This window comes from Salmo salar, chromosome ssa24 (genome assembly GCF_905237065.1).
Source record: "Salmo salar chromosome ssa24, Ssal_v3.1, whole genome shotgun sequence".
Lineage (NCBI taxonomy): Eukaryota > Metazoa > Chordata > Actinopteri > Salmoniformes > Salmonidae > Salmo > Salmo salar.
Window position 1 is genome coordinate 47897822 of NC_059465.1, and position 10515 is coordinate 47908336.

Genomic DNA, 10515 nt, shown 5'->3' on the forward strand with positions numbered 1-10515 from the left:
GAGACACCAGGGGTCAACAGCTAGAGGGGGACACCAGGGGTCAACAGCTAGAGGGGGACACCAGGGGTCAACAGCTAGAGGGGGACACCAGGGGTCAACAGCTAGAGGGGGGACACCAGGGGTCAACAGCTAGAGGGGGACACCAGGGGTCAACAGCTAGAGGGGGACACCAGGGGTCAACAGCTAGAGGGGGACACCAGGGGTCAACAGCTAGAGGGAGACACCAGGGGTCAACAGCTAGAGGGGGACACCAGGGGTCAACAGCTAGAGGGGGACACCAGGGGTCAACAGCTAGAGGGGGACACCAGGGGTCAACAGCTAGAGGGAGACACCAGGGGTCAACAGCTAGAGGGGGACACCAGGGGTGGATTTGTTAGGAATAGAAACATATTGAATAGAGGAAACTAGATTGTTCAACACAATCGTTGTATATCAAACTGTGTGTGTCCTCAGTATGTGGATGAGCTGTGTGTGTGTGTGTGTGTGTGTGTGTGTGTACCCACTATGTGGTTGAGCTGTGTGTGTGTGTGTGTGTGTGTGTGTGTGTACCCAGTATGTGGTTGAGCTGTGTGTGTGTGTGTGTGTGTGTGTGTACCCAGTATGTGGTTGAGCTGTGTGTGTGTGTGTGTGTGTGTGTGTGTGTGTGTGTACCCAGTATGTGGTTGAGCTGTGTGTGTGTGTGTGTGTGTGTGTGTGTGTACCCAGGATGTGGTTCAGCTGTGTGTGTGTGTGTGTGTGTGTGTGTGTGTGTACCCACTATGTGGTTGAGCTGTGTGTGTGTGTGTGTGTGTGTGTGTGTGTGTGTGTGTGTGTGTGTGTGTGTGTGTGTGTGGCACCCAGGATGTGGTTCAGCTGTGTGTGTGTGTGTGTGTGTGTATGTGTGTGTGTGTGTGTGTGTGTACCCAGGATGTGGTTCAGCTGTGTGTGTGTGTGTGTGTGTGTGTGTGTGTGTGTGTGTGTGTGTGTGTGTGTGTGTACCCAGGATGTGGTTCAGCTGTGTGTGTGTGTGTGTGTGTGTGTGTGTGTGTGTGTGTGTGTGTGTGTGTGTGTGTGTGTGTGTGTGTGTGTGTGACCCAGGATGTGGTTCAGCTGTGTGTGTGTGTGTGTGTGTGTGTGTGTGTGTGTGTGTGTGTGTATGTATATACCCAGGATGTGGTTCAGCTGGTCCAGGTAGTGCTTCCCCGGGAAGATGGGTCTATTGGAGAGCATTTCAGCCAGGATGCAGCCCACAGACCAGATATCAATAGACTTGGTGTAACCCTGAAAGAGGAGAGGTTAGTATTAATACAGCAGATACATGTAGTAACCTCTAGTATTAATACAGCAGATACATGTAGTAACCTCTAGCATTAACACAGCAGATACATGTAGTAACCCCTAGTACTAATACAGCAGATACATGTAGTAACCTCTAGCATTAATACAGCAGATACATGTAGTAACCTCTAGCATTAATACAGCAGATACATGTAGTAACCCCTAGTACTAATACAGCAGATACATGTAGTAACCTCTAGCATTAATACAGCAGATACATGTAGTAACCCTAGCATTAATACAGCAGATACATGTAGTAACCTCTAGCATTAATACAGCAGATACATGTAGTAACCTCTAGCATTAATACAGCAGATACATGTAGTAACCCCTAGTATTAATACAGCAGATACATGTAGTAACCTCTAGTATTAACACAGCAGATACATGTAGTACCCTCTAGTATTAACACAGCAAATACATGTAGTAACCCCTAGTATTAATACAGCAGATACATGTAGTACCCTCTAGTATTAATACAGCAGATACATGTAGTAACCCCTAGTATTAATACAGCAGATACATGTAGTACCCACTAGTATTAATACAGCAGATACATGTAGTACCCTCTAGTATTAATACAGCAGATACATGTAGTACCCTCTAGTATTAATACAGCAGATACATGTAGTAACCCCTAGTATTAATACAGCAGATACATGTAGTAACCCCTAGTATTAATACAGCAGATACATGTAGTAACCTCTAGTATTAATACAGCAGATACATGTAGTAACCTCTAGCATTAATACAGCAGATACATGTAGTAACCCCTAGTATTAATACAGCAGATACATGTAGTAACCTCTAGTATTAATACAGCAGATACATGTAGTACCCTCTAGTATTAACACAGCAGATACATGTAGTAACCCCTAGTATTAATACAGCAGATACATGTAGTACCCTCTAGTATTAATACAGCAGATACATGTAGTAACCCCTAGTATTAATACAGCAGATACATGTAGTACCCTCTAGTATTAATACAGCAGATACATGTAGTACCCTCTAGTATTAATACAGCAGATACATGTAGTAACCTCTAGTATTAATACAGCAGATACATGTAGTAACCTCTAGTATTAATACAGCAGATACATGTAGTACCCTCTAGTATTAATACAGCAGACAACAGGACAGTCTAATTGCTAACCTCGGGCTGGTTATTCATAGCACTAAAATAAAAGCAATGTCTCTGAGGGTCATGACCCCACCCCCCCGGGCCACAAATAAGCTTAGCATCGATTGGCTGGTCTGCCTGGGCGAACAATCACAAAGTGGCACAGTGCATGACTCAACCTGGTCCATCCCAACAGCGCTTTTCTCTTTACTCTCGGATGCTAAATAAATCCTACTACATCATCAGCCATACATCAATATCCCCAAAACAGGCCTGAGTCATGTATATTACCAGACAGAGAGGTTTGATCCCAAAACAGGCCTGAGTCATGTATATTACCAGACAGAGAGGTTTGATCCCAAAACAGGCCTGAGTCATGTATATTACCAGAGTCGCCATAAAAACGGGCGACAGCATTTGCTTTGTAGACTAATATGGGGTGTTATAGTGTAGTATTATAGACTAACATGGGGTGTTATAGTGTAGTGGTGTATTATAGACTAATATGGGGTGTTATAGTGTAGTATTATAGACTAATATGGGGTGTTATAGTGTAGTAATATAGACTAATATGGGGTGTTATAGTGTAGTATTATAGACTAATATGGGGTGTTATAGTGTAGTATTATAGACTAATATGGGGTGTTATAGTGTAGTAATATAGACTAATATGGGGTGGTATAGTGTAGTAATATAGACTAATATGGGGTGTTATAGTGTAGTAATATAGACTAATATGGGGTGTTATAGTGTAGTAATATAGACTAATATGGGGTGTTATAGTGTAGTGGTGTATTATAGACTAATATGGGGTGTTATAGTGAAGTGGTGTATTATAGACTAATATGGGGTGTTATAGTGTAGTATTATAGACTAATATGGGGTGTTATAGTGTAGTAATATAGACTAATATGGGGTGTTATAGTGTAGTATTATAGACTAATATGGGGTGTTATAGTGTAGTATTATAGACTAATATGGGGTGTTATAGTGTAGTATTATAGACTAATATGGGGTGTTATAGTGTAGTATTATAGACTAATATGGGGTGTTATAGTGTAGTATTATAGACTAATATGGGGTGTTGTAGTGTAGTGGTGTATTATAGACTAATATGGGGTGTTATAGTGTAGTATTATAGACTAATATGGGGTGTTATAGTGTAGTATTATAGACTAATATGGGGTGTTATAGTGTAGTGGTGTGTTATAGACTAATATGGGGTGTTATAGTGTAGTATTATAGACTAATATGGGGTGTTATTGTGTAGTGGTGTATTATAGACTAATATGGGGTGTTATAGTGTAGTATTATAGACTAATATGGGGTGTTGTAGTGTAGTGTAGTAATATAGACTAACATGGGGTGTTATAGTGTAGTGGTGTATTATAGACTAATATGGGGTGTTATAGTGTAGTATTATAGACTAATATGGGGTGTTATAGTGTAGTAATATAGACTAATATGGGGTGTTATAGTGTAGTAATATAGACTAATATGGGGTGTTATAGTGTAGTGGTGTATTATAGACTAATATGGGGTGTTATAGTGTAGTGGTGTATTATAGACTAATATGGGGTGTTATAGTGTAGTGGTGTATTATAGACTAATATGGGGTGTTATAGTGTAGTGGTGTATTATAGACTAATATGTGGTGTTATAGTGTAGTGGTGTATTATAGACTAATATGGGGTGTTATAGTGTAGTATTATAGACTAATATGGGGTGTTATAGTGTAGTATTATAGACTAATATGGGGTGTTATAGTGTAGTATTATAGACTAATATGGGGTGTTATAGTGTAGTATTATAGACTAATATGGGGTGTTATAGTGTAGTATTATAGACTAATATGGGGTGTTATAGTGTAGTATTATAGACTAATATGGGGTGTTATAGTGTAGTAATATAGACTAATATGGGGTGTTATAGTGTAGTGGTGTATTATAGACTAATATGGGGTGTTATAGTGTAGTATTATAGACTAATATGGGGTGTTATAGTGTAGTATTATAGACTAATATGGGGTGTTATAGTGTAGTATTATAGACTAATATGGGGTGTTATAGTGTGGTATTATAGACTAATATGGGGTGTTATAGTGTAGTATTATAGACTAATATGGGGTGTTATAGTGTAGTATTATAGACTAATATGGGGTGTTATAGTGTAGTGGTGTGTTATAGACTAATATGGGGTGTCATAGTGTAGTAATATAGACTAATATGGGGTGTCATAGTGTAGTAATATAGACTAATATGGGGTGTCATAGTGTAGTAATATAGACTAATATGGGGTGTTATAGTGTAGTATTATAGACTAATATGGGGTGTTATAGTGTAGTAATATAGAGTAATATGGGGTGTTATAGTGTAGTAATATAGACTAATATGGGGTGTTATAGTGTAGTAATATAGACTAATATGGGGTGTTATAGTGTAGTAATATAGACTAATATGGGGTGTTATAGTGTAGTAATATAGACTAATATGGGGTGTTATAGTGTAGTGGTGTATTATAGACTAATATGGGGTGTTATAGTGGTGTATTATAGACTAATATGGGGTGTTATAGTGTGGTATTATAGACTAATATGGGGTGTTATAGTGGTGTATTATAGACTAATATGGGGTGTTATAGTGTAGTAATATAGACTAATATGGGGTGTTATAGTGTAGTGGTGTATTATAGACTAATATGGGGTGTTATAGTGTAGTATTATAGACTAATATGGGGTGTTATAGTGTAGTGGTGTATTATAGACTAATATGGGGTGTTATAGTGTGGTATTATAGACTAATATGGGGTGTTATAGTGTAGTATTATAGACTAATATGGGGTGTTATAGTGTAGTAATATAGACTAATATGGGGTGTTATAGTGTAGTAATATAGACTAATATGGGGTGTTATAGTGTAGTGGTGTATTATAGACTAATATGGGGTGTTATAGTGTAGTATTATAGACTAATATGGGGTGTTATAGTGTAGTATTATAGACTAATATGGGGTGTTATAGTGTAGTATTATAGACTAATATGGGGTGTTATAGTGTAGTGTAGTATTATTGACTAATATGGGGTGTTATAGTGTAGTGGTGTATTATAGACTAATATGGGGTGTTATAGTGTAGTGTAGTATTATAGACTAATATGGGGTGTTATAGTGTAGTGGTGTATTATAGACTAATATGGGGTGTTATAGTGTAGTATTATAGACTAATATGGGGTGTTATAGTGTAGTGGTGTATTATAGACTAATATGGGGTGTTATAGTGTAGTATTATAGACTAATATGGGGTGTTATAGTGGTGTATTATAGACTAATATGGGGTGTTATAGTGTAGTAATATAGACTAATATGGGGTGTTATAGTGTAGTGGTGTATTATAGACTAATATGGGGTGTTATAGTGTAGTATTATAGACTAATATGGGGTGTTATAGTGTAGTATTATAGACTAATATGGGGTGTTATAGTGTAGTGGTGTATTATAGACTAATATGGGGTGTTATAGTGTAGTATTATAGACTAATATGGGGTGTTATAGTGTAGTGGTGTATTATAGACTAATATGGGGTGTTATAGTGTAGTATTATAGACTAATATGGGGTGTTATAGTGGTGTATTATAGACTAATATGGGGTGTTATAGTGTAGTATTATAGACTAATATGGGGTGTTATAGTGTAGTATTATAGACTAATATGGGGTGTTATAGTGTAGTGTAGTATTATTGACTAATATGGGGTGTTATAGTGTAGTGGTGTATTATAGACTAATATGGGGTGTTATAGTGTAGTGTAGTATTATAGACTAATATGGGGTGTTATAGTGTAGTGGTGTATTATAGACTAATATGGGGTGTTATAGTGTAGTATTATAGACTAATATGGGGTGTTATAGTGTAGTATTATAGACTAATATGGGGTGTTATAGTGTAGTATTATAGACTAATATGGGGTGTTATAGTGTAGTATTATAGACTAATATGGGGTGTTATAGTGTAGCATTATAGACTAATATGGGGTGTTATAGTGTAGTAATATAGACTAATATGGGGTGTTATAGTGTAGTGGTGTATTATAGACTAATATGGGGTGTTATAGTGGTGTATTATAGACTAATATGGGGTGTTATAGTGTAGTATTATAGACTAATATGGGGTGTTATAGTGTAGTAATATAGACTAATATGGGGTGTTATAGTGTAGTAATATAGACTAATATGGGGTGTTATAGTGTAGTAATATAGACTAATATGGGGTGTTATAGTGTAGTGGTGTATTATAGACTAATATGGGGTGTTATAGTGTAGTAATATAGACTAATATGGGGTGTTATAGTGTAGTAATATAGACTAATATGGGGTGTTATAGTGTAGTATTATAGACTAATATGGGGTGTTATAGTGTAGTATTATAGACTAACATGGGGTGTTGTAGTGTAGTGTAGTAATATAGACTAACATGGGGTGTTATAGTGTAGTGGTGTATTATAAACTAATATGGGGTGTTATAGTGTAGTATTATAGACTAATATGGGGTGTTATAGTGTAGTATTATAGACTAATATGGGGTGTTATAGTGTAGTATTATAGACTAATATGGGGTGTTATAGTGTAGTATTATAGACTAATATGGGGTGTTATAGTGTAGTGGTGTTATAGTGGTGTATTGAGCTGGTATAGTGTAGTGGTGTGGTGTATTGTGGTGTATTGTGGTGTGTAGTGGTGTATTGTGGTGTGTAGTGGTGTATTGTGGTGTGTAGTGGTGTGGTGTATTGTGGTGTGTAGTGGTGTATTGAGGTGTTATAGTGTAGTGGTGTATTGGGGTGTATTGTGGTGTATAGTGGTGTATTGGGGTGTTAGTGTAGTGGTGTATAGTGGTGTATTGGGGTGTATTGGGGTGTATAGTGGTGTATTGGGGTGTTAGTGTAGTGGTGTATAGTGGTGTATTGGGGTGTATTGTGGTGTATTGGGGTGTTATAGTGTAGTGGTGTATAGTGGTGTATTGGGGTGTATAGTGGTGTATTGGGGTGTATTGTGGTGTATTGGGGTGTTATAGTGTAGTGGTGTATAGTGGTGTATAGTGGTGTATAGTGGTGTATTGGGGTGTATAGTGGTGTATAGTGGTGTATAGTGGTGTATAGTGGTGTATAGTGGTGTATAGTGGTGTATTGTGGTGTATTGGGGTGTTATAGTGTAGTGGTGTATAGTGGTGTATAGTGGTGTATAGTGGTGTATAGTGGTGTATAGTGGTGTATTGGGGTGTTATAGTGTAGTGGTGTATAGTGGTGTATTGGGGTGTATAGGGGTGTATAGTGGTGTATAGTGGTGTATAGTGGTGTATAGTGGTGTATTGAGCTGTTGCAGTTCACCTTGGAGTTCAGCATGATCTCAGGTGCACGGTACCAACGAGTCGCAACGTACTCTGTCAGGAAGCCCGTGTGGTCGTGGTCCGGGTCAGCCACACGTGCGAGACCAAAGTCACAGATCTAAGGAGGGGAGAAGTTTAGCAAGGAGAGGAGGATAGGAGGTGGAGGGTAGAGGACAGAGGAGGGTAGAGAAGGAGGGTCGAGAGAGACGAGTGGGTGGACCTGGTGCTAATTTGTTCAATCAATCCACTAACTTGAGGTCGCAGATGGTATTGAGCAGTAGGTTTAGGCCTCGGTGCAGGACATTAGGGTTCTGTACCTCTAGATAACAGATGGTATTGAGCAGTAGGTTTAGACCTCGGTGCAGGACATTAGGGTTCTGTACCTCTAGATAACAGATGGTATTGAGCAGTAGGTTTAGGCCTCGGTGCAGGACATTAGGGTTCTGTACCTCTAGATAACAGATGGTATTGAGCAGTAGGTTTAGACCTCGGTGCAGGACATTAGGGTTCTGTACCTCTAGATAACAGATGGTATTGAGCAGTAGGTTCAGGCCTCGGTGCAGGACATTAGGGTTCTGTACCTCTAGATAACAGATGGTATTGAGCAGTAGGTTTAGACCTCGGTGCAGGACATTAGGGTTCTGTACCTCTAGATAACAGATGGTATTGAGCAGTAGGTTCAGGCCTCGGTGCAGGACATTAGGGTTCTGTACCTCTAGATAACAGATGGTATTGAGCAGTAGGTTTAGGCCTCGGTGCAGGACATTAGAATTCTGTACCTCTAGATAACAGATGGTATTGAGCAGTAGGTTTAGGCCTCGGTGCAGGACATTAGGGTTCTGTACCTCTAGATAACAGATGGTATTGAGCAGTAGGTTTAGGCCTCGGTGCAGGACATTAGGGTTCTGTACCTCTAGATAACAGATGGTATTGAGCAGTAGGTTTAGACCTCGGTGCAGGACATTAGAATTCTGTACCTCTAGATAACAGATGGTATTGAGCAGTAGGTTTAGGCCTCGGTGCAGGACATTAGGGTTCTGTACCTCTAGATAACAGATGGTATTGAGCAGTAGGTTTAGGCCTCGGTGCAGGACATTAGGGTTCTGTACCTCTAGATAACAGATGGTATTGAGCAGTAGGTTCAGGCCTCGGTGCAGGACATTAGGGTTCTGTACCTCTAGATAACAGATGGTATTGAGCAGTAGGTTCAGGCCTCGGTGCAGGACATTAGGGTTCTGTACCTCTAGATAACAGATGGTATTGAGCAGTAGGTTCAGGCCTCGGTGCAGGACATTAGGGTTCTGTACCTCTAGATAACAGATGGTATTGAGCAGTAGGTTTAGGCCTCGGTGCAGGACATTAGGGTTCTGTACCTCTAGATAACAGATGGTATTGAGCAGTAGGTTTAGGCCTCGGTGCAGGACATTAGGGTTCTGTACCTCTAGATAACAGATGGTATTGAGCAGTAGGTTTAGGCCTCGGTGCAGGACATTAGGGTTCTGTACCTCTAGATAACAGATGGTATTGAGCAGTAGGTTTAGGCCTCGGTGCAGGACATTAGGGTTCTGTACCTCTAGATAACAGATGGTATTGAGCAGTAGGTTTAGACCTCGGTGCAGGACATTAGGGTTCTGTACCTCTAGATAACAGATGGTATTGAGCAGTAGGTTCAGGCCTCGGTGCAGGACATTAGGGTTCTGTACCTCTAGATAACAGATGGTATTGAGCAGTAGGTTTAGACCTCGGTGCAGGACATTAGGGTTCTGTACCTCTAGATAACAGATGGTATTGAGCAGTAGGTTTAGGCCTCGGTGCAGGACATTAGGGTTCTGTACCTCTAGATAACAGATGGTATTGAGCAGTAGGTTTAGACCTCGGTGCAGGACATTAGGGTTCTGTACCTCTAGATAACAGATGGTATTGAGCAGTAGGTTTAGGCCTCGGTGTAGGACATTAGGGTTCTGTACCTCTAGATAACAGATGGTATTGAGCAGTAGGTTTAGACCTCGGTGCAGGACATTAGGGTTCTGTACCTCTAGATAACAGATGGTATTGAGCAGTAGGTTCAGGCCTCGGTGCAGGACATTAGGGTTCTGTACCTCTAGATAACAGATGGTATTGAGCAGTAGGTTTAGGCCTCGGTGCAGGACATTAGGGTTCTGTACCTCTAGATAACAGATGGTATTGAGCAGTAGGTTTAGGCCTCGGTGCAGGACATTAGGGTTCTGTACCTCTAGATAACAGATGGTATTGAGCAGTAGGTTCAGGCCTCGGTGCAGGACATTAGGGTTCTGTACCTCTAGATAACAGATGGTATTGAGCAGTAGGTTTAGGCCTCGGTGCAGGACATTAGGGTTCTGTACCTCTAGATAACAGATGGTATTGAGCAGTAGGTTTAGGCCTCGGTGCAGGACATTAGGGTTCTGTACCTCTAGATAACAGATGGTATTGAGCAGTAGGTTTAGACCTCGGTGCAGGACATTAGGGTTCTGTACCTCTAGATAACAGATGGTATTGAGCAGTAGGTTTAGGCCTCGGTGCAGGACATTAGGGTTCTGTACCTCTAGATAACAGATGGTATTGAGCAGTAGGTTTAGGCCTCGGTGCAGGACATTAGGGTTCTGTACCTCTAGATAACAGATGGTATTGAGCAGTAGGTTCAGGCCTCGGTGCAGGACATTAGGGTTCTGTACCTCTAGAT

The 10515-nt window shown here is 40.2% G+C and overlaps 1 protein-coding gene across 1 annotated transcript in view; it reads right to left on the minus strand.

Moving 5' to 3' along the window:
- LOC123730405 (mitogen-activated protein kinase 1) overlaps nt 1-10515 on the minus strand; it is a 71682-nt gene that overhangs the window by 18682 nt on the left and 42485 nt on the right. Inside the window, exons 4-5 of the mRNA XM_045706955.1 lie at nt 7816-7932; nt 1146-1260 (exon numbers count right to left, since the gene is read on the minus strand). Coding sequence (XP_045562911.1) covers nt 1146-1260; nt 7816-7932 — 232 coding nt within the window. The remainder of the gene's footprint in view (nt 1-1145; nt 1261-7815; nt 7933-10515) is intronic.